The 24,186-nt window shown below is 48.9% G+C and overlaps 1 protein-coding gene across 1 annotated transcript in view; it reads left to right on the plus strand.

The window, feature by feature from the left end:
• Nucleotides 1-3,161: 3,161 nt before the first annotated feature.
• ALPK3 (alpha kinase 3) overlaps nt 3,162-24,186 on the plus strand; it is a 57,569-nt gene continuing 36,544 nt past the window's right edge. Inside the window, exons 1-4 of the mRNA XM_027521899.1 lie at nt 3,162-3,623; nt 8,454-8,492; nt 12,250-12,371; nt 23,757-23,874. Coding sequence (XP_027377700.1) covers nt 3,346-3,623; nt 8,454-8,492; nt 12,250-12,371; nt 23,757-23,874 — 557 coding nt within the window. The 5' untranslated portion in view covers nt 3,162-3,345. The remainder of the gene's footprint in view (nt 3,624-8,453; nt 8,493-12,249; nt 12,372-23,756; nt 23,875-24,186) is intronic.

The following is a 24,186-nucleotide window of genomic DNA, read 5'->3' on the forward strand; positions in this document are numbered from 1 at the left end:
AGAGTCACTGGGGTAACTAGTGGCACCATATTCCATTGTCAGAAGAGAATCGGCCTGAAAGGTAAGTCCAGGTTCCTCACTGGACTAGGCAAGGCCTTCACAATGAGGGTTCCTGCCTAAATCACTTCTCTATTTTTTCAGTTTTTTAAAACGTGTATTTATTTTTTTGCCATACCGTAAGGCATACAGAACTTCCCTGCCCAGGGACTGAACCCATGACCCCTGCACTGGAATCATAAATTTGTAACCACTGTAACCCCTGGACCACCAGGGATATCCTCACTTCTCTATTTGCCCAAATCATTAACACTTGAGTGACGTGAATACTGAGCTGTTTCATACCTCCTTATCTTAGTGCATACTAGTCTCTCCATCTAGAATATTCTACCCTACCCTCCACCCACAACAGTCTATTTGTGAACGCCTATGCCATTTCCAAAATCTTTCTTCAGCTTTACTTTCTTCTTTGAAAACTATCCTAACCAAATCCCCAGGCAGAGCCAACTACTCTTTCTTCTATACTTTATGCTCCCCTATACATAGCTTTATAATTGCACATTTCACCTTGCAGTGTATTTTGCTTCTATTCCTCTCACCCTGTTAGACCATAAGAGTCTTGAAGGCACAGGTCCTATGACCCTTGACTCTAGCACATGTGCTCCAGCCTGATACATGGGTGCATGCTTAGTCACTTCAGTTGTGCCTGACTCTTTGCGACCCCATGGACTGTAGCCCTCCAGGCTCCTCTAGCCATAGGGTTCTCCAGGCAAGAATACTGGAGTGGGTTGTCATGTGCTTCTCCAGGGGATCTTTCCGACCAAGGGATTGAACCTGAGTCTCCTGGGTCTCCTGCATTGGCAGACAGGTTCTTTACCACTAGTGCCACCTGGGAAGCCCCATTGGTACTCTAAACTTAAACAAATGAACCAAAACTCCAAGTAGACTTTCGAATATGTGAAGGACTGTCCTGTAGACAACTGAAGAGATTTTAATATGCCCGCCTCCAGGAAACCAGAAAATCATATGTGTGGGTGTGTGTGGGCAAATTTGGCAAGTTCAGGCTCATTTGAAGAAGAGTCTTCAGTATTGGCTGAGACTCTTAGACTTCACTAATAGAAGTCTAACTTGAATCAGCTTGAGCAAAGTGAGATAATTTTTGGATACAGTTTCCAGGAAATGGTTGAACTGCCAACCTGCAGGAAGGCCACAGATAAAGTTGGGTCTCAGGAACACTTGTAACAAGGCACCTGGAAGCCAGCAGGACTCTGTGCCCCCTGCCTTTGCTTCTCTCTGTGTCAGCTTCCTTCTTCCTCACTGCAGATTGGCTTCTCCACACAGCAAGAAACATCACTACTAAAAGCTGGGACCTTGCAGCTTACAGCTAACCACCACAGAGGTCCAGGTTTTCTTTCCCAATTCCAGTTGAAAACATTTTGGTAAAGAACCTTGGTTGGCATAGCTTGGGTCTGATGCTTACTTCTGTGGTCAAGGAGATACGTGCGTGCTCAGTCTCTACGCCCATTGTTGTTCAGTCCTAAGTCATGTCTGACTCTTTGAGACCCCATGGATTGCAGCACGCTTGACTTCCCTGTCCACTCCTAGAGTTTGGTCAAATTCATCCACTGAGTCAGTGATGCCATCCAACCATCTCAACCTCTGTTACCCCCTTCTCCTCTTGCCCTCAATCGTTCCCAGCATCAGGGCCCCTGGGTACCATGAGTAGACTGGCTTGAGTCTGAGGGAGGTTTCAGGGAGTTGGGGAGGGAGCATGTAGGATCAAAACAGTTGCCACTAGAAGCACATAGTGAAAGAAGAGCCATTTCCAAAAGGAGTAAGGATGTGAGTGCAGCTTATAGAACAGAGGGTTCTACTCCTTTGTTCCAATTTTCTAGGCTATCACCATCCAGCTCAGATACTTTCTGGATGCTTTCAAAGGGGTAGGAGAAGAAAGGATGGGTAAACAGGGTTTCCTGGTGGTTCAGATGGTAAAGAATTTGCCTGCAATGCGGGAGACCCAGGTCTGATCCCTGGGGTGGGAAGAGCCCTTGAGGGAGGGGTATTCTCCATGTCAGTATTCTTGCCTGGAGAATTCCTTGGACCCAGGAGCCTGGTGGGCTACAGTTCAGTAGCCCATGGGGTCAGAGAGTCAGACACGACTGAGTGACTTAACACACACACACACAGACTGTGGTCACTTCCACTTTTACAACCAGAATTAGACAGTACTTAGGATTTTGATCTAAGAAAGTGTCGAATGATTATATCGTGTTTCTGGGTATTAGGACTCAGCCCACTTCCCCCTGGGGTGCTGGGAAATGGAGGCTGAACAGGGTGGAGAAGGAGGTTCAATAATTCTAGAGATGTTTACTACTACTAAGTCACTTCAGTCGTGTCTCTGTGTGACCCCATAGACGGCAGCCCATTAGGCTCCCCCATCCCTGGGATTCTCCAGGCAAGAACACTGTAGTGGGTTGCCATTTCCTTCTTCAATGCATGAAAGTGAAAAGTGAAAGTGAAGTCGCTCAGTCGTGTCCGACTCTTAGCGACCCCATGGACTGCAGCCTACCAGGCTCCTCCATCCATGGGATTTTCCAGGCAAGGGTACTGGAGTGGGGTGCCATCGCCTTCTCCCTAGAGATGTTTACTGAACCCCTAATCTACCCTAGATAATGGAGAGGAACATTCTGAGGAGTTCTGGCCTCCTCGGAACTGAGGTTACTTATGTAGGTACGTGGGTGTGGGTCTAAGTGTTGGGCCAACAGCCACTGGCAAGGCCAGGGTCAGTCAGGGCTGCCGCCAGGAAGAGGGACAGATCTGGGCTCCCGCTGGATTCAGTCCAGGTTTTGAGCCTCCCTCCCCTCCCCCTCACTGCCTCTTCCAGCCCCAACCCCGGCCATCTTTGGTCTTTCGGGGCTTTGCCCCCTTCACCCCACGCAGCTCTTCTGGTCCTTCCGCACCTTCCACTAGGCAAAGGCCGCAAAGCCCGACCTTCCACATCTGCAAAACAGGGAGAGTGGGGAAGGAAGGCTGGCGGGAAGCCTGGGTCCCAGAGACCCGGTGAGGAAGGTGAGGGGCATACGCTCAGTCCCATTCTAGAACCGCACCCCGACCCTTTCCGCTCTTTCTCCCTGAAGCCTCTCTGACCCCTGACCCCGACGCCCGGGGTGGCTGCGGGCGCCAAGAGGGCGCTCCACACACGTCGGGCGGTCGGCTGAGGGAAGGAGCCGACGCCCTGGAGTGGGCCCCTCAGGCAGGGCCTGGCGGGGCCCCTCGCGGCCCGGCGCCCTCCGGCGCCTCGGAGGCCGAGGTGGCCGGCCCGGGCCGGGGGAGGGACAGCAGCAGGTGATGACGGCCGGGCCCGGGGCTATAAATAGGGGCGCGCGTCAGCCGCGGGCGAGAGAGGCGGCCGGCGGCGCGGGCCTGACGGGCAGGGGCCGGGAGCGCGGGCAGGGGCAGGAGGCGGGCAGGGCCGGCAGCAGCATGGGGTCGCGGAGGGCCCCCGGCCGCGGTTGGGGCTCGGGCGGACGGTCTGAGGCGGGGGGCGACGGCGAGGACGACGGGCCCGTGTGGATCCCCAGCCCCGCCAGCCGCAGCTACCTGCTCAGCGTGCGGCCTGAGACCAGGTGAGTCGCGCCCTGGGGGCCGGGCCGGCGGGCGAGCAGAGGCCGCCAGCGAGGCCTCAGGAGGGGCCCCGCCCGGCCTGTGGAGATATGGTGCCGCCGGACCGGCCCTGAGGGCCCTTCAGGGTCTCCCTGGCCTCTGCCGGCTCCGTGGGCCTCAGGCCTCAGGCCATGAGAGGCCCTGGGGACGATGAAGGCCTACTTCGGGGTGATTTCCCAGGGTCCCGAGTGGCTCCTTATCTCCCCACCTCACTCCCGCCCCTCCTTATCCTCGCCCCACGCTCAGCTACTCCCTGGCCTCGGATTCCAGATAAGGAAAGCCAGACAGGCTGACATTCCTGCTGGCTGGCGGGGAGGGGGTGGTGGGGATGCCAGAGGCACTGCCCTGAGGGGGTCTGCTTAGTTCAGGAGTCACTGGGAAGAAATAAACTGTGCAAAGAAGGTGCTTCCTCTGGGCCCTGGTCTTTCCTGGGATCTTGGTGGGGGCTGGTGAGGTGAAGGGGTGGCCTGAAATGCTGGTCAGTCTGCCTGAGGATTCAGAGCTCCAGGCTCTGAGGCAGCCAGTCGCCCTGCCCAGTTTGGGGTGATGGGTGCCATCCCCAGGGTGCCAAGGGAAGGAGCCCGAATGATCCTCTTCCAAGAGTTGAAGAGGTATGGTTGCTTTGGTTTAGGAGCTAGGGTACCCACAGGTGGAAAGACTCACAAGAGGATAGATTGGCATTTTGCCCCTCAAGGGCTTCCCTTGTGGCTCAGACAGTAAAGCATCTGCCTGCAATGCTGGAGACAGGGGTTCTATCCCTGGGTTGGGAAGATCTCCTGGAGTAGGAAACAGCAATCTACTCCAAGATTCTTGCCTGGAAAATCCCATGGAAAGAGGAGCCTGGCGGGCTACATAGGGTCGCAAAGAGTCGGACACGACTGAGCTAGTCTCTTGGCCCTCAAAGGCACACAGACACACAGAGACATGTGCATTACCATGAAGATGAACACTTCCTGTCTCCTCTAAACTAAGGGCAGCTTAGTTTCCCTCCAACTCTGGAGTCTATTCCAAAGGGAATTGTGATGGATGGCTAGTGGGTGAGTGGTTGTGTTCCTGCCCCAGAACTTGGCTAATCATAGGTTATATACAGAAAACAGCCCCTCCTCTGAGAAGCTGCCTGGGGACCTCTTGTCCTCCATTCTTAAAATGGCACAAAAACAGACATCAAGGACATTCAGGAAAAGTCCCAGGCACTTCCTCGTGGATTGGCTGAGTTCTGTTGACCTTGGAGTTGGAAAAGTTCAAATGTAACCAGAACCGGTTTCTGCATAAAACTCGTCAAATGGTGTCACATGTCTGGGGCAGGGCGGAGGGCTGTTAGTGACTGAGTCAGACTCGCCAAGGCCCCTGGCTGCCAAGAAAGCATGCCCCTTCCTCTAACCACTGGATCTATGGAAAAACTGGAATGGAATGTGTGTATTTATCCAGTCCGTGGTGAAGCTGACTGGCCTGTGGGAGCCTCAACAATTGTCTCACTCTTGTAACTGAGATTGTGTCTGGCCTTTGTCAGCACCAGTGGTACAGCAGAAGAGGGATGCAGGGCCCTTCTCGGAGACAACATTGGGGTGGCTTGCAAACCAGACATAACTTGGAGGTCAGGGGAATGGGGCTGTTAGGAAAAAGGGTGAGCAGTTGTATGGTAGATACAATTACATATCTGATGAGCAGTGTGTCAGCCTGAGAACTGCAGGTGGGTTAGAAGTGTCTGGTTTAGGTCCCTTTGGGCCTGAGCGAGAATGGTCTTAAATGGAGATTCTTTTCATCAAGTGCTTGGAGAGGCAGGGCTGGGACATTGGGAGGGAGGGTTTTCTAGCCCAAGACCGTGGCCTGTGGGCTTGCCCCTTCCAGGTAGCCACAGACCAGCCAGGTCCTGAGGTACCAGGAAGGCCAGGTTTCTCTCACCTCTGGAAAAGCCTCTGGCCAAGGAGGGGAGACTATAACAGTGAATGGGGCTGTTGGGGACTTGAGGTGGGGCAGGGGCCAGTTCATAGTTCTCTGTCAAGACCTGACTCTTGTGTTAGAGCAGGCAACCGTACAGCCTTTTGTCTCTCAGAGCAACCTGAATGCTTGTGGGGATGGGAAGAGGGGCCAAGAGATGAAGAAAGAGGGTCCCTTGAGGGCTTTGTCAGCTAACCCTGGCTCCTGAGCCCTGACTCTTCCAGAATTCTGACTGAGAGGCAAATTCTAGCCCACCCACTCCTGACTTCAACCTTTCCTGGGTCTACTTCCATACATATCTATCATGGAGCTTGTGAGTCATCATTCTGTGAGCCTTGGGAGAGTGGACTGCCCCTGTGAGCTGATGGACAGCTGAGCTGGGAGCCAGGTATCAGAAGCTTTGGCCCAAGTCTAGAACTTGTCTTCCTATGCATTCCTTTCTTTTCTCCAACCCTGGGGGGATTTCCAATCCATAGTTAGCCCAGGAGTGAGAGGTCCAACATGCACGTAACCCGCCCAAACTGTTGCCCCAACTTCCTACAGATCCAACCTCACTTTTATGGGAAGATGGAGCCTGGATGAGCTAGAGAAGGTTAAGGAACCACAGTCAGGTGTTCGCAGTTATAACTGGATTTTGAGGGACATCGAGACGTTCCAGAAATCTCTGCTTCCTCATTTCTTGGATGTTCTGGCCCAAGTGGGCCCAGAGGAGCAGTAGAGCCGGTGATATTTGCTGTAGTTTTGTGGCATCTCTTGTTCAGCTTGGGTAAAGCAAATTGTCTAGGTCTTTCAGGAAAACTGAGGCATCAGACCAGGACTTTCTGGGGGCCTTTTGTGTCCCAGAATATATGAAAGCCAGGAGGAATGGGAGGCCCCAGCTTCTAGGAACAGTCCTGGTTCCCCCCACCCTCCTGCCCTGCCACCACCCCCCAACACCCCCCCCCCCCCACCTCCCAGGCCTACATTTCTCCTTTATGAAGAGACTTTTCCTTCGTGGGCCCTGAATTTCTATTCTATAAAATGAAAGTATCACTAAGAATGTTTTTAGGCCTATTTATCCCATCACTGAGCTTCCCTAGTGGCTCAGTGGTAAAGAATCCACCTGCCAATGCAAGAGATGCAGGAGATGCAGGTTCCATCCCTGGATTGGGAAGATCCCCTGGAGTAAGAAATAGCAACCTACTCCAGTATTGTTGCCTGGGAAATCCTATGGATAGAAGTATCTGGTAGGCTACAGTCCATGAGGTTGCAAAAGTCAGACATGACATCCCAACATTTGATGCCTCTGATTCAGACCCTCTCACAGTCAGTAATTGGGGAGTTCCTAGGTGAGAGCCCTGAGCCAACCTCTGGCCCAGCCAGCAGGTCACAGGCACCTTTTGAAGACAAGATGCCTTCACTGCCTGGGACTCCTCCTGACATGGCTGATTATCTAAGGGTGAGGCCCGGAGAAATCAGGATGAGGCTGGGGAGCTCTAGCCCTGGAGAGAGCCAGGGAGGGGTGACTGTCACAGCTCAGTCCCTTGCCCACTTGCAGGTGGAAGCTGTCATTTCCTGTGAATTAGAGAGCTGATTCTCCCCGTCCCCTTCCCAGGGAAGAAATCCAGACCCAGCAAAGGAAAAATCTCTCCATTCTAAGGAGAAAGGCAAAGGAAGTCCATCATAAGGAAAGGATGGAGTTGGCCAGTGCCTTGAAACCATGGGAGGTCTGCCCTCACGGCCTCTGGAGGATTTTTAAAGCTCTGAATAAAGGCAGCTGCAATCTGGAGCAGCAGCTTCTCTGGGGGTAGGGCTCTTTGGGTCTGAAGGATGTACTTCCCCAGTGGTATCCATAAATCCAGGCACACAGAAGTGGAAGCCATGTTTGGGGGCATAAGGTGAATTTGTTTTTGTTTTTTGTTATACAGATACAGGCTGTCAGTGGTTAGAGATGCAGACTGACAGTTCTATTGAGCAGATTGGGCTGTTGATAATGAAGGGAGAGCTGTTCTCACTGTGGGGCCAGCTGAAGGGAGTAAGTGTAGTTGGGAGGGGTGGGGACCTGAGATCTCCCAGAGAACTGTGTCCCTAGACCCCTCTGGAGATACTTGTGTTGGAAGGAATGGAGGCAGAGGTGAAAGTTGACTCATACCCACTGGATCTCCGAGGGGCAGCTCTGTGTGATCCTCACCCTGCAGTGGCCTACCCAGCCCCCAGCTGGTTTCAGCTCTCAGCTGTCCTGGGGCAGGAGGGGTGATCAGCGTCATGGGCCTTGTGCTGGTCTGACCCAACTGGGTGCCTCCTGGCTCCTGCTGAATTAACCGCTTTGTTTTCCTTCTCTTCTTGACTCTCCCAGCTGGTTTGCCTTGCGTGGCCTCTTTAACCGTACTTTAACATATTAATGGGTGTTCTCCAAGCCACCTGTCTCCTTCCCAGCCTCTGAGGGGATTTCCAGGAACTGGGGGCTCTTCTCCCCTAAAAGGCCAAGGGTTGAAGCAGGAGCTGCCCCGCCCCGCCTCCCCCCCCACCCGCTGGTGTGCTGCAGAGGTGGGGAGATGTGCCAGGCAGCTATGAGTGACTCAAGGACCCAGGACACACCTTTCTTAAAGCTCAGCCCCGAGGGGCCTCCCTCCTGCCTAACCATTTCCCTGGACCCTGCTACACTTAACAAGTTCTTGGTTTCAGATACATGGGTGTCCGGTGGTGAGGCCACTTGCTAACTGGAGCTGGCCAAGTAAGACAGCTGGTCCCTTTTAATAGAAAGGCCCTTGGGCCCCAGATGGTGGCCGATTAATACTTTGCCTACTGTTGTTGATTTCACCTCCTCCTCTCTTTGCTTTTTTGGCCTAATGATTCCGTTTGCTGTTTTTGCTTAGCTTATCAAGCAACCGGTTATCTCACCCCAGCTCTGGAAGGTAAACGCACCATTGCATTACATTTCTCTGACTGCTTTTTTTTTCCCTTGGGTCTGGGCACTGAGGGGTCTCTGGGTGACTGCTTGTGCACTAATAACCAAGCTGCATGGGGTGAGGGGAGCGGAGAGGGTGGTTGGGGAAGGTGTGAGCGGGCACTCAGTGAGCATGGATCTCACGGGGGCCAGAGTTGATGCTTGCATGGACCATTTGAAGGGGGTGCCGGGACCCAGAGATAGGCAGGGGTTCCCAAGATGCCTGCAACTCTATCTCTGTGCCCCTGGGATAGGCATGGGACCAGAGCAGAGAGCCTCCAGTCACGTGACCCGTTTCTCCCTCAGCCTAGGTTTTCATGGTTTTTGTAACCACATATCTAGGTTTGACAGCTTATTGTCTGTCTTCTAACCATGGCTACTTCCTTAAAAAAAATTTTTTTTCCTCAGTCCCTTAAGTTCTCCTTCTGTTTTCTCCTTCTCTGAATTTCCCTCTCCTTTGACTTCTCTCCACCCCTGCAGACTGTGAACTCTGTGAGGTCAGGGCTATCATGTGAATGTCTTTCTGTGTTAACTTGTTCTCTGAATCCGCTTCAGAGACAGAGCAGGGCTCCAGCAGGCCCGCAGTCAGAGTTTGCCTGTTGAACGACTGTCCTCTTACCTCCTTAACTGGAGACAGCTCTCCACCCCTGGCTGAACTGACAATTGTGATCAAAATGGGAACGTTTCCTGGCTACTTTTCACTGCTTGGGCCTCCTCCCAGACTCTGGTAGATCTAGGGAAGAGTTGGCCATAGTTTTCACACAGAGAAAGATTTCTGCATAGCTAACAGGTTTCTGAAAAGCTAATAACGTCTACAGGGATGGTCAGTAGCTACTATGTACGTTTCCTGTGACAGGAGTAGATACTGAAGGGGCAGAAGACAGGGTATCCAGCTCATTCAAAGCGGAGTGTGTTAAGTGTTAAAAGAGAGTTTGGAAGTTTATTTAAAGCAAGGTAAATACCAAACCTATGGGCAGGATTAGGTTCCTTTGAAGATGTTGAAAACCAGTGATGATTATGGAGTTCTATAGAGACACATGATTAGGCTGTGATATTCTTATGAATTCATGGAGTTGGAAGGACTTGGAGTTGTCAGGGTAGGACTAGACCACTTCCAGGTGCGTGGACTTCCTGGCTTCCCAGGAGACTGGAAGCAGCAGACTTGGAGTCCATCTCACGTCTGAGTGGTTTAGAAAATAGGAACAGAAAGCTGGTGACAGGTTATTAGAATGTGATAGTATATGCAATGACTCTGTCCCAACCAAACGCACCCTGGATCCACTTTCCTAGAGGGTGTTTTCCTAGCTATACTCTTCAGCAGTTACTTAGGATTTTCCATTATAAGAATGTTATAATACAGTTAGGACTTAGTCTGGGAATTTGAAAAGATAAGTATTCTTTCTTATAAAACAAAAATAATGAAATAACTACCTTGTTGTTAAATATCTAGCATGAGCACTTGTCTCTGCAAATTTTCTTGAAGCCTGATTTCCCTGTTTTCTTCAGTTACCCAGTTGCTTATTTTCTTAGACCTGTCCAAGCAGCTTCATCCCTAAGAGCCTAGGCTGAGTACAAGAGCCAGGTTCACATTCATGAGTAGGTTAGGATTCAAATTAGGTTGGAGAAGGCAATGGCACCCACTCCAGCACTCTTGCCTGGAAAATCCCATGGACAGAGAAGCCTGGTGGGCTACAGTCCATGGGGTCGCGAAGAGTCAGACACGCCTGAGCAACTTCACTTTCACTTTTCACTTTCCTGCATTGGAGAAGGAAATGGCAATCCACTCCAGTGTTCTTGCCTGGAGAATCCCAGGGACAGGGGAGCCTGGTGGGCTGCCATCTATGGGGTCGCACAGAGTCAGACACGACTGAAGCGACTTAGCAGTAGCAGCAGGGAGGACATAATTAGGGATGTTTTGAATTAGTCGCAAAATCATAGAAGTACAATGACTTTTGGCAGGGCAGTTTCCTCTAGAAACTGCTGGTTGGGAGTTGGTATTCCCTGAAGTCAGGAATTGCTGGTAGTATGAGAGCAGTGAGAAATGTTTTCAGATGTTGTAACTCCCAAGTGTCAGAGCGTTGACAGTCTAGATCCTGAAGGACCCTCTATTTTCGACTGGATTAAAAGAAAAAGGAAAGGACAGTAGTTTCTTCCAACAGTAAGCTACAAGAAGACAGTTCTTACAACTGTCTAATAAGTTACTTAGGTTCCAGGTGGGAGCATGGCAGGGAGTGTTATGGCAGCCTTCACCACAGTCCCCAGTTGGGATTCTCTTTCTGGGTGGTCTTTCTGGGCGAGGACTCCTGTCAGCTTCCCAGAGGCCCAAGCATCTGTGATCCTGTGCAGAGACGGTTGGACCCCTCTCAGTCCAGAAGTCTTACTTGATTCCAGGCCTTCCTCCTGGGATGCAAGCTTTCTCCTCAAACTCAAGTCCAGAATGACATCCACAGAGATGGTCAACTGAATGGGGATGCCCTCCCAACAAAGCAGGGCTGTAGCTCCTGTCTGCTTGTGTTCCCACAGACTCTTACCTGCCCCTGTGGAGAGGTCGCAGGCAGACACACGCTGCCCATGGGCAACTGCCCCTTCTTCCGAGGCACAGAGCAAAGCAGCACTGATCTGTCTGCCCCCCAACAGTTTTTCCTGCTCCTCCTCACATCATCCCTCACAGTCCTCCCTGCTGCTCAGCAGAGGGTGTGTGGGTTGGGGGCGGGAAGGGGAGGGCTGGGCACGGCTTGTGCACCGCACAACCTGGCTATGTGGTTACACGTCACGCCTAGGGATGCATTGTGTCTCTGCTGGCCCATGAAGGGTTTGGCATGGTGGTTTGCTGCGTGTGGGCAGGTAGGAGAGGACTGTCAATGCTGAGCAGTGCTGGTGAGTCTGTGATCAACTCAGTGAGCCCACAAATGCCTCTGAGTTCTGGGAGATGGACTTTCACGAGGGAACCAAAAGCCCTGACTCTCGCACGGGTGGATCTATTTGTGATTGGCAGTCCTGCTGGTAGGTCCTGGAGCTGCCAATATTCACTTGAGCATGTGGTACCCACTGGGGAGCAAGGGAGCCATGGCTGGCTTTCCACTGGAGGTCCATGGCCCTGTGTAGGGTCAGGATTCATTTGAATCTTTCTTTTCTAATACTCCTAGGAACTAGAGGCTGCCATTGGGTCTAGACCCCTGGCATTGGCCAGCTTGTTCTTGGTCTGCTATGGGTCTATCCTCACAAAGAAAGGGGCTTTTCTTCTGACCCCTGAGTTCCTGGGACCTGTTACCCTTGGGCTTTCCCTCCATGGCATGAATGGAGGCTCTGCTGTGCTGGGACCTCCATCTCTGAAGCTGGGCCTGTCCATGTGTATGTCTCCCCCATGCACGAGCTTACCTGAAGATGAAAGGTGGAGTGTGAAGCAAGGCCCCCCAATAAGGATGGAATGGGAATGCCAGGACTAGTGGTCTGGCATGCGCAGGAGCCTGGTCCCTGGTCAGAAGGGACCCATTTTAACGGGTCTGGGTCAGGATTCCATTCAGCCCCTGGTCACATCCCTGCCCCCATCCTGGCCATGAGACCTAGCTCTCTTGAAGAAAGACTTTCCCAGGTGCTGGAGCCATGGCTACAGGATGCTGGATGGACATGGTAAGATAGAAGCCACCTTGGACCACTCCAGGCCGTGGCATCGTGCAGTGGAGATAGGAGAAATGCTGCTCTGAACAGTTCTTTGCCTTTCCTAGGAGCACCTTCTGCTCCATCATTGCTCAGCTAACAGAGGAGACCCAGCCGCTATTTGAGACCACACTCAAGTCCCGGGCTGTGTCCGAGGACAGCGACGTCAGATTCACCTGCATCGTCACAGGTAATGAGGCCATCTGTATGATCTGTGCCAGAGCTGCTACACAGGTCAGGGTCCAACGGGTCTGTGGGCACAGGCATGGAGAGGGGTTGGCTGTGCAAGTTGACATTGGTCTTCTTAGCTATCTCTCCAGTTTAACTTCTCTATGTGGGTGGGGGTCCCTTTCTCCTCCCACTCTAAAGCCACACATACACCCTGCTGTTCTTCAAAACCTGTCTTCCATATAGGTTCCTCACACTCAGACATGCATATGCGACTGATGAATCTTATTCCAAGGAAAGAAGCTCTCTAGCTGAAAGAGGTTTTCAAGGCCATCTTCTCAAATATTCCCATTTTACAGCTGAGTAGTTTGAGACTTCGGAGTCTCAAGCCTAATAGACAGTAATATATAGTGATTCTGAATGCAGACCCTGAATGCAGACCTGAATGCAGACTCCAGCCTGGCTGGAGTCAGGCTGCCTGGCTTAGGATGCTGGCTTGTCCCCTTTCCAGTTATATGATATTGAGTACTTCATCTGCAAAGTGGAGACTGTAATGGTAAGAATGCAAAGCATTTGGAATAATACCTGGCATACAGTAAGTACCATATAAGTGTTAGCAATTAGCTATCATTATGTGCATTTCACCAAATTCCATGGTGGAATTTGAAGCAACAGGTTGGCAGAATAGGAAGAGAGAGATACTCCTTGGAAGGGGAGGGTAAAGGGGCGAGGGCTGGGAAGCTGGCTCTGGGCACTGCCCCTCCCCCACACCTCCCAGCACTGGCTCCCATGGCACTAACGCCACCAGGGCTGTAGGACTCACCTACGGGCCCTACCTCTCCCAGCTCTGCAGCCATCAGGTCAAGGTTCTCTCTGAGAGCGCCTCCCCCCCCTTTTTTTTCCAGTAAATCAAAAGCATTGATGCCCTTGATGACATGCCAGCAGTGACATGCCCTGATTCTAGGGAGCATGTCTGCCCCAGCCAGCTGAACAGCTTCTCTAGGATTGGGTTCCCTGGGCAGTTTTCACCTTGCCCAGAACTTTCTGAGCTCCCAACTGAGAACACTTCCCAGGGACACAGAGGTGCGCTTGCATCCCTCACCTTTGTACAGCACAACACATTTTGCAAAATTTATCTGGTTCCATTGTTGTTGAATTCTCACAAAACCCAGTGAAGTCGGTGCTATTATTAGTCAGATTTTACAGAGAAGGATACTAGAATAGGTTAGGTGACTTGCCAAAGCCCACGAAGTTGGCAAAGAGGAGATGCTTGTTTATGCCTGCATCTGCTGCATTACTCTGGCAGTAGCCATTTTCTAGGAAAACTCAGCTCTTTCACGACACCATGCTGTTGCATCTGTTATTTTCTCCATATAGAACGTCCTTAATCCTTTTAAATGAAACTTAATTTTTATTTCATCAAATTAATATATTACAAATAGTTTAAAATTTCAAATTGAACTAAAAATGCAGTTATCAAAATACAGCCATTCACCCCTCTCATCAATTTGCCTTACCCAGAAGCAACTGTATTCAGCCTTTAGCACTTTCTTATGGTGTGTACACATTTCTGTAATGCTGGTGTAGTATGTGAATACTGCTAACTTTTGAGTCTTCCAGTTTAGATGCTACCCAGTATTCCTGTTATAGTAGAGAGGAAATTAGCTCTTTTTACAGTTATTTTCTCTGCTTCATCTCACTTACCTTCTAAAAATAGTTATAATTTTGTTTAATCAATATTTACTGTTTACTTTATTATGCCTCTGCAATATTAGTCATAACTGAACATTGTAGTATACTATGATTATATTTCTTTCTTCTGTTTTTTATAAGGTTAATCCTTTCTTAATTTTTCTTTTAATTAGCTATTTGGTGTCTATGACTAATTTTTCTTATACTTTCTAAAAGCCTTTTAAAACAACTTTCCACAAGATTGATACCATCAGTCCTCTGTCAGCTTCTTTCCTTAGAGACATCCCTATTCTAGTTGAACTGGTGGCCTTTAGGCCTAATACACAGCTGTTATACTGGGTGTATATGTCATGTTTTATATGTCATATCTCATGTCTTCCTTTTTCTTGGTTTACTCTCTGGCTTTATTGAGCTACATCTAGTGGCTTCTTCAGGTCCCAAAGATGGTACAACAGTGGGAGGCATTATGATGACAAGCTCTCAGCCTCTCTCTCCTTTGGGTCATCCTGTTCCAGTGTGACTTGGTTGCTCTGTGTGTCTGGTACACAGATGTTATCGTAGGATCTCCCTTCATCATCATCCTGCAGGCTCCCTTTACCTCTCCTTTAATGGACTTCCTGTTTATCTGTATTCTACATTTGTCTCTTTCTTGACTTACATTCTTATTTTGGTAGCTTCGTAGGAGGAGTATATGGTAGATAAATGTTAGACAATTTATGTCTGAAAATGTCTTTATTTTATTTATTTGCTTTACTCTTGATGGAAAGTTTGGCTAGGTATAGAATTCTAAGTTGAAAATAATTTTCCTTCAGAATTTTGAAAACTTTGCTGTAGGTTGCTTTCTTGCTTCCAGTGTTACTGTTTAGAGCAAGAGGGCATTTTGATTCCTGATTCCATATAGGAGGCTGGTTTTCCTCTCTGGAATCTTTTAAGAGTGTTTTGATATTTCATAATGGTGTATCTTGATACGAGTGTCTTCATCCAGGGGCATGCTTGGATGCTTTCAGTATGGAAACTTGACAGCCTTTAGTTCTGAGAAATTTGAGATTATTTTGATCTTGATTTCTTCCTCCTGCTTTCTCTGTCCTTTCTTTCTGGAACACCTGTGCATATCTCCTCCCCAGACTCATTTTCTTACCCTTTCGTCGCTTTCACCTATTTGTCTTTTTTGTTCCTCCTGAGAGATTTCCTCAGTATTATCTTTCAACTGTTTTGTTGGGTTCTTAATTTCTAAGAGTTTTTAAAAAATTGTTTTCTAAAGCATCCTGTTCTTCTCATGAATGTAATATTTTCTCTAAACTCTCTGAGACTAGTAATGGTAGTTTTCTAAAAGTTTCCTGTGTAGTTTGTTTCTTCCAGTTTGCTTTTTTTCTATTTAATTGTTTTGGTTCTTCATCTCCTATTTATAGGGTTTCCTCAGATATCTAGGAATCTTTGGTTGTCAGATAATAATTACAAATAGGAGACTAAAAAGCTGATTGGAAGTTCTGGGCAAGTAGGAGGAGCCTGAAACCTTGAGTCTTCACTCTAGGGTGACCTGGCCACCACTAGAGTTGGGAACTGACAAAATGAGTTTCTTTAGTTACTTTCTCTTGGACTAGCTATATTCCATAATGAGTACTCTTCTTGTGTCTTGCTGAGTTTTCTGGAAGCTCTGCAGATTAGAGGGTTGGCTGGGCTTCCAGGATAGAGTATTTATTTCATAGATACGTCTTTGCATAGAAAATTCATGCCCTCAACAGTGCTGGCTTACTCTCAGGGCAAAGTTTTACTTTCCCAGATACTAAACCTTATCTTTGGACATGTTGGGGAAGGAGCAGTTGGTTACCCAGTGGTATGGAGTGGGTGAGGAGATCCAGAGACCTAATTGTTTTCCACACCCTTTTTAACTTCTCCTTATTTCCCTTTATACCCAGTCCCAGAGGTATCTGGTGGCCAGTTCCTGTGCCCTTTGGGGATTTTCTGGTGTTCAAAGGATAGTTCTCGGTTTCTCATCTTAGGGTTAAGCTGCCTTGAGTCTGTTAAGTCAGTTTCTACTTGTGCATCTGCTTTCCAGCTTTCAAAATATTGTTGTTCCTGTTGTTTTCATTTCTATTATCCGGTTTATTTTGGTGGAGATTATATATATGTATATATGTATATGTATGTGTGTGTGTATATATATATATATATATGCTTTCCTGGTGGCTCAAATGGTAAAGAGTCTGCCTTCAATGCAGGAGACATGGGTTCAAGTCCCTGGGTTGGGAGGATCCCCTGGAGAAGGGAATGACAACCCACCCAGGATTTTTGCCTGGAGAATTCCATGGACAGAGGAACCTGTTAGGACTACAATCCATGGGGTTGCAAAGAGTCAGACATGGCTGAGCAACTAACACACATACACACATATATTTTTAATAAAAAACTAATGTGGTTTAGTGGGTTTGGGTGAGAGAGTGAAAGTAGATGGTATGCTGATGCTGCTTTTTACCTAGAAGCCTGGCAAATTTCTTCTCATCTTTCAAGGCCCAGCTCAACCAACTTATCCTCTAGGAAGTCATCTCCAGAATTTCCACAGAGAGCTCTTGCTGTGCCTTTCACAGTGCAGCTTCTTGGTTCCTACTTCTCTCTCCCCATAAGACCATGAGACAGAGCATACCCCTGACACCTCATGCAGCAGGCACGAAGAAGGTGCTCAATACATGTTTGCGAGTATGACTGCGGTGACCCTGACTCTGCTGACGACACCTTCCACATTGCCTGTTCACTGCAGCTGCAGCCTCAGTGCCTTGACAACAGCAGCTGCTGCAGGAGCCTCCCTCCTCTCCTGCTTCCATTCTGTCCTTTGTAGCCATGGACTCTGAGAGCAACGTGCTGAAGCTGACCCGTGTCTGACTTACAGAGTCTTAGGGTATTTTACTGAATATCCCCAGTGTCATCATGGAAGTAAGCTTTTCCATGCCTCAAGCCCAACTCAAAGGAACAAGCTTTTCTCCCCTCAGTTGCCATAATGCCCTTGTCTCATGATGACCCACCAGGGCGATGGGCTTCTGCTCAGGAGCACCTGGCATGATGGGATTTACAGCTGTACCAAGTAAGGCTGTGAGGTTTCCAGGCACTCGCTGTCTCTACCATCCATACCTTAGTCCACTGTTGTACCTAGTTCCTCCTTCCCACTCCTCACCCCCACCTGTGTCAGAGATCTTAGGTTACCTGAATTTCATGTAGCAGATTAGCAACGAAGACTCTGTGATTACCATAGTGCACTATAAATAAGCCTTTCCCAATTATATTAACAGGGAGAAAAGGTAGACTGTAAGAAAGGGGCCAGGGAAAGGGAAAGGGCTATATAGAAAGATCAGAGAACAAAGAAGACAAGAGCTAGAAAGTGGGTCTCCCCTCCACCCTGCCCCACCCCCATCTGGAGTGGAGAATGGTGGGTGGCTGTAAACCTGACTGGCCTTTGCATGAGACTGGCGTGGTGATCCTGGCTTGTTCCATGGAGATAGAGTGACCACATTTGACTCTCTTCCTCCCACCCTGCTGGTAGCGTTCCCTAGATGAGTTTGTGATGAGTCAGGCTAAGCAGGGCCCTGCCAGGAGGAGGTGATGCTTTTGTGGTGGGTGAAACCGTGGTTCAGGTGAGGAAGAATAGTCTGTGGCAGAACCCCTGCTGGCTGACTCTACAGAAAGTCCTTTGGGACTTTAAGAAGTGGCATATGACCCTGGAGTTCTTCCCTCTCAGAGTGGGCATATGGGGGATAGTGGGCCTTTGTGGAGCCTTCTGGCTCCTGTCTCCCTCAGGGACCCCCTGGCCAGGGCTACTGTCCTTCTCGAGGTGCCCACCTCTGTCTAGCTTGGTGATCCCCTTCCCCTACTCTCCTTACCTCTGTTGTCAATTCTCTGTTAGCTTGTGCGTGTGTGTGGCCAGCTGGACAGAGGGAGTTAGCCTTTAGACTTAGACAGAAGCAAGTTCCTGAAGATATTCTTTTTAGAGAAATAAATCTAAGATGATGACTGCTGGGGGCAGAAACTTACATATTATCTCCAGAATTCCTGGTGAGAAGAACAGAGGAATAAGGGAAAGGAAGCCAGGGACTTTCTCATGTGCCAGCCATGTGACCCTGTGTAAGTTACTTCATTTCTCTGAGTCTCATGTTCCTTTTGTGTAAGACAGATTCAGAGACCCGCCTTGCCTATTTTGTAGAAGAGGGGGATTTGGATTTTGGTTCTTCCATGTACCAGCTGGACACCTTTGGACAGAAGCCTTAGTTTCCTCTCCTTTAAGTCGAGGGTGTATAACAGCACCTTTATCATAGGACTCATGAGAGGAGCAGATGAGGTAATACAGGAAAAATGTCCAGCTCAGTATCTGGCTTATAGTAAGTCTTCAATAAATGTTCACAGTTGTCTTCACAGGGTTATTATGAGGACCAAATAAAATTCTATCTTTGAAAGCTCTTTGAAAACTCTAAATATATACATTCATCAGTATTATTCTCCTGAATCTGAGCTTTTCCAAACTGGGAGTGGTTAGGATGAAGCTGTAAGTCTCTGAGCTAGATTTCTTCTAGACTGAGGCATGCTGGCTGTGGAGCAGAGGTGTCAGGGTAGGAAGGGGAAGAGGGAAGGCCACAGGTCAGTACCACTGTGGGGTTTCCTGGCCAGGCCTGTGTGTGTGTGTGTATGTGTGCCGGCCTGTGGGCATACACATGGGCATGTGTGTGTGCAGCTGGGAGTAATGGACCTCCCTTGCTTTTGTGTGTTTCAAAATACAGTTCATATTACCCAGGGGACAAAGAAATGTTTTCTGCTCAACTTAAGTTGTTACCAGAACTCATTGTTGCCAGAGAGCCCAAGCTTTCAGGTTGGCCCCCACCTAGTGAAGAGACACCAAAAGGTGGCGTGGGGGCTGGAGTCCCCCAGCTTTGTGGCTGTGGGGCCCCCTCAGCATCCCCTTCTTGCCCTGTCCCTGCCCTCTCGCTGCAGCCTGACTGGACTCAGATGCCCTGGAGGCTGAGGCCCAACTGGGCAGATCATGGGGCAAGGAGGCTCTGAGCTGGGCTCCTGCAGGGATGAGCTCACTGCTCGAGATGGTGAGGACATGCACGGTGATGTAACCAGGGACTTTAGCTCACAATGGAAACATGGGGCTCGCTTTACAGTCAGGGCTGCCCAGAGTCTGTTTTGGCTGACGCAGCCACAGCCTCGCCTCCTTTGCTCCCTGTTCTTGTCACGGTTCCCCAGTGTGCCCTCTGCTTTCCACCCCACACTCTGGTGTCATGGTTCTTCGTCAGCATGCCCTCCCTGCCAACCTCTTGTTTGTTCACTCACTTTTCCCCTTACTCACTCATCCAGCAGATTTTTATTAAGTAGCTACTATGTGCCAGGCACTGTCTTAGGTGGTAGAGATACAGAAGTGAAGGAGAGATGATGACGCACATGGGGTATAAGTAGAGGAGAGGAAACAGAGAAGGGAACGGTTCCAGTATCAGGATTTGTGCTGTGGAAGGGAAGTGAAGACACTGAACCCACATTTTCTGAAATTCCACCCCCCTCACAGCCATTTCAAATGCCTCGCATGCCATAAAGCCTTCCCTGAATCCTAGCCGCAGGTGCCTGTTCCCTTCTCTGTACCCTGAGCCCTTAGTGCATTGCTTCATTCATTCACCTATAAATACTTAATGAGTGTTGACCCGATACCAGACACTATTCTAGGAACTGGGGACATAGCAGCGAATAACACAGACAAGTCATGGAGCTGTTCTTTCCCCAGGGAGTTGGAGTAGATGGGTAGAAACTCATCAGGGTATAATCAGTCAGGTAGCAATGCATTGTTCAGTTGCTCAGTCGTGTCTGACTCTTTGTGACCCTTTGGACAGCAGCATGCCAGGCTTCCCTGTTCTTCACCATCTCCCAGAGTTTGCTCAGACTCTTAAGAGTCTTCTCCAGTGCCACAATTCAAAAGCATCAGTTCTTTGGCGCTCAGCCTCCTTTATAGTTCAGCTCTCACACCATACATGACTACTGGAAAAACCATAGCGTTGACTATACGGACCTTTGTTGGCAAAGTGATGTCTCTGCTTTTTAATCTGCTGTTTATGTTTGTCATAGCTTTTCTTCCAAGGAGCAAGCATCTTCAATTTTGTGGCTGCAGTCACCATCTGCAGTGATTTTGGAGCCCAAGAAAATAAAATCTGTCACTGTTTCCACCTTTCTTCTATCTATTTGCCATGAAGTGATGGGACCGGATGCCATGATCTTAGTTTTTTGAATGTTGAGTTTTAAGCCAACTTTTTCACTCTCCTCTTTCTCCCTCATCAAGAGGCTCTTTAGATCCTCTTTGCTTTCTGTCATTAGAGTGGTGTCATCTGCATATCTGAGGTTGTTCATATTTCTCCCTGCAAGTCCAGGTTGTGATTCATTCAGCCCAGCATTTCACATGACACAGTCTGCATGTAAGTTAAATAAGCAGGGTGGCAATATATAGCCTTGACATCCTTCTTTTCCAACTTTGAACCAGTCCATTGTTCCATGTCCGGTTCTAACTGTTGCTTCATGTCCTGCATACAGATTTCTCAGGAGACAAATAAGGTGGTTTTATAGTCCCATCTCTCTAAGAATTTTCCACTGTTGTGATCTACACAGCAGGCTTTAGTGTAGTCAGTGAAGCAGACATAGGGTTTTTTTGGAATTCCCTTGCTTTTTCTATGATTCAGTGGATGTTGGCAATTTGATCTCTGGTTCCTCTGCCTTTTCTAAATCCAGCTTGAACATCTGGAAGTTCTCGGTTCACATGCTGTTGAAGTCTAGTTTGAAGTATTTTGAGCATTACCTTGCTAGCATGTGAAATGAGTGCAATTGTGCGGTAGTTTGAACATTCTTTGGCATTGCCTTTCTTTGGGATTGGAATGAAAACTGACCTTTTCCAGTCCCGTGGCCACTATTCTATGAAGAATATAAAGAAAAAGAAAGAGTAAGAGAGATAAGAATCACCAGGGAGAGCGAGTGGTTATTGCATACAGGTGGTAGGGAAGGTCTCTCCATGGAGATAAAGTGCGGACAGAGGCCAGAGGAATCAATATGTGACGCTCATGTGATGCTTGGGGCCAGCCAGCAGGGGCGTATGACTGGGGTACTGCAAGCAAGGTAGAGAGTGGGAGGAGGTGAGGCCAGTGGGCTGATGTGGCCTAGATCATGAGGGCTTTCATGAGATGGGAGCTAGTGGAGTGTTTTGAGCAGAGAAGTGCTATCACCTGACCTTATTTACTTCCTCTGGCTGCTGTGCTGAGAATGGGCTGAAGAAAGGCCAGGCTGGAACTAGTGAGATAAGCAAGGAGGTTGTTGAGAAATTGAGGTGTGAGATGATGCTGATGGAGCAGTTTGGTGGCAAGGAGTGGCAGGAAGTGATCAGATTTTGAATATATTCTGGAGGGAGGGCATGTGGAATCATCTGATGGAGTGGATGTGAGGAAAATAAAAGAATAAAATATTACCTCTAGGTTTTTGGCTTGAGCCAAATTAGAAGGATAAAGTTGCCATTTACTGAGGTAAGTAGGACTCGGCTTGGTGAGGGGAATAAGGAGCTTGGCTTGGGTAAGTCTGATACCCATGAGACCTCCAAGTGGAGATGTCAGGTTTGCAGTCAGAAATAAGAACCAGGAGTTCAGGGGAGGTCTGGGCTAGAGATACAAATTTGGGAGTTAGGAAGATATAGCTATTTAAAGGCTGCAGGACAGGATTAGATCCCCTAGGTTATATATAGAGAGAATGGAAAATGGTTCTGAGGCCTGAGCCCTGGCCCATCTAACACTTCTAGGTCTAGGTGGTGGGGAGAGGGCAGATGAAGAGATTAGAAAAAGTGGCCAGTAGAGTAGCACAGACACTCAGAAGGAGGGGCATCCAGGAGCAAGCAAAGAAAAGGTTTCAGGAAGGGAAGGTCAATGCTGAGAGATTTGGTGATATGTGAGTCACGGGTGACCTTGATAGGAGCAATTCCTGTGCAGCGGTAGTTTCAAAAGCCTGATCGGAGGAAACAGGGTAAAGACAATGAGTACAGAAAGCTCTTTCAAATAATTTCTCTGTAAAGAAGAAAAGAGAGAAATGGGGGCAGGAGCCAGGGAAGGATGTGAGGTCAAAGAAAAGAAGGAAGACAGTATAGAGGCTTGTATGCTGATGGGAATGATCTAAGAGAGGAAAAGCCTGAAAATTCAGGAAAGGAGGAACAAGCTGGAGAGATGTCCTCGATGAGGCAGGAAGAGATGGGATCCAGTGAGGGTGTCTTAGACAGGCACTTGGGCAGTTTATCGAGACAGCAGGGAAGGCAGAGCACATGAGTGCCAGTTGCAGGTGCATCCCTGCCTTGTGTGGAGACCTATCTTTTCTATTGTACAGTAGGTTCCCTGAGAGCAGAGCTGTCAAGCTTCTGTATCTTCATAACCCTTGCTTGGCAGTCAGCACACACCTAATATATACATATATTTAAGGGACAAAGACCCTGATGCTGGAAAAGATTAAGGGCAGGAGGAGAAGGGGATGACAGAGGATGAGATGGTTGGATGCCATTACTGACTCAATGGACATGGGTTTGAGCAAGCTCGGGGAGATAATGAAGGACAGGAAAGCCTGGTGTGCTGCAATCCATGGGATTGCAAAGAGTTGGACATAACTTAGTGACTGAACAGCAACAATGTTAGGAGTCTCTAATTTCTAATAACCATTGCAAATTAATTGAAGTCAGCTTAAGAAATGAAACAGAACTCCTTGGTAAGGCTTAGATGGACTTCTTATGGAATTCACAAGAGTGTGGCTGTGGCCAGGTAAAGAATGGAACCAGTATTTGGAAGGATATCAGGACTACCCTCTCTGTCTCCTTTTTTTCATTCTATCCTGAACACCAACTTCACTTCCATCTCACTGTAGCTTTGTCTGCTTCTCAGTCCATGTAGCAGAATATGGTTGCACCTCTTCCAAGTTATTTCCAGACCCAAGGATAGACTGTCTCTATGTTCCAATTCCCAAATACTAGGTCAAAGGATTGAATTAGATTAAGTGGTTATGTGTCCATTACTGGACCAATCAGCTAGGTGGCCAGGGAGGCAGGGACACGTGGCCCTCACAGCTAGAAGCTCTCTTTGTGAGTAGGGCTGAAAGTTGAGAAAGGATGGGCTGGAAAAATACCTCAGTCAGTTTCACAGCAGTGAATGGGGGAGAAGGTAGGTGTGGATGGGTGGATAGATGGATGACAAATGGATGGGTGGATGGATGGATAGATGCTTTAGCTGTGTCATCAAATGATACTAATAGCTCAGGAACCTGGAATGAAAGAAGGGTGCTTGGCATTGGTGCTGATGTTGGGTGTTGGCGAGAGACCTCTGAGAGTAGAGCTATTATTACAGATGAGGATGTACAACAGGCCACTGAAGAGAGGACGCTATTACTACCAGCTAAAGCTTTCTGGAAACTCCTTGCTTCCCTTCTAATCAGCAGCCAGGAAATTTCTCCTCTATGTTTGCCTTCCAGTTGCTGAAGGGAAACAGTTTTTGGCCTTGATAGGGCCTAGCTTCTAAATATAAGCTGAGCCATAGGGTAGCCCTCTTCCTCCTGCCAACCCGGGGCACGTGGACCAGTCCAGTCTCTTCAGGTGGTCTGGGGAAGCCACGGGATCCTCTTCTCTCTGCCCACTATTTTGGAACTGGTTTCTCTGCAACCCAATCTGCTGCTTCCTTCTTAGGGTACCCAGAGCCAGAGGTGACCTGGTACAAGGATGACACAGAGCTGGACCGCTACTGTGGCTTGCCCAAATACGAGATCATGCATCAGGGCAACCGTCACACCCTGCAGCTCTACAGGTGAGGAGGCGGGGCCCGTTATGCTCTGTCTGCCCTCCTGCAGGTCCTGTGACCCAAGTCTGGGGTGGGGGCAGGGTTCTGCTGCAGAGTTGAACCACCTGGTGAAGCGTGTCTGGCTGCCAGTGTCTGGGATCTCCTAAGGCCAGGATGGGAGTATTTCTGACAGCCAGAGAGCTGAGCACAGCCAGAGGAGGTCCTGACCCATAGAAACATTTTCCATGAGGTCAGCTGCCAAAAAAAGCTCCCAAGTCATCCTTACCCCACACGGGCTGTGTGGGTCACCTGCTCATGAAGGGAGCCTCCTGGGCCCCA

The sequence above is a fragment of the Bos indicus x Bos taurus genome, chromosome 21 (genome assembly GCF_003369695.1).
Source record: "Bos indicus x Bos taurus breed Angus x Brahman F1 hybrid chromosome 21, Bos_hybrid_MaternalHap_v2.0, whole genome shotgun sequence".
Classification (NCBI taxonomy): domain Eukaryota; kingdom Metazoa; phylum Chordata; class Mammalia; order Artiodactyla; family Bovidae; genus Bos; species Bos indicus x Bos taurus.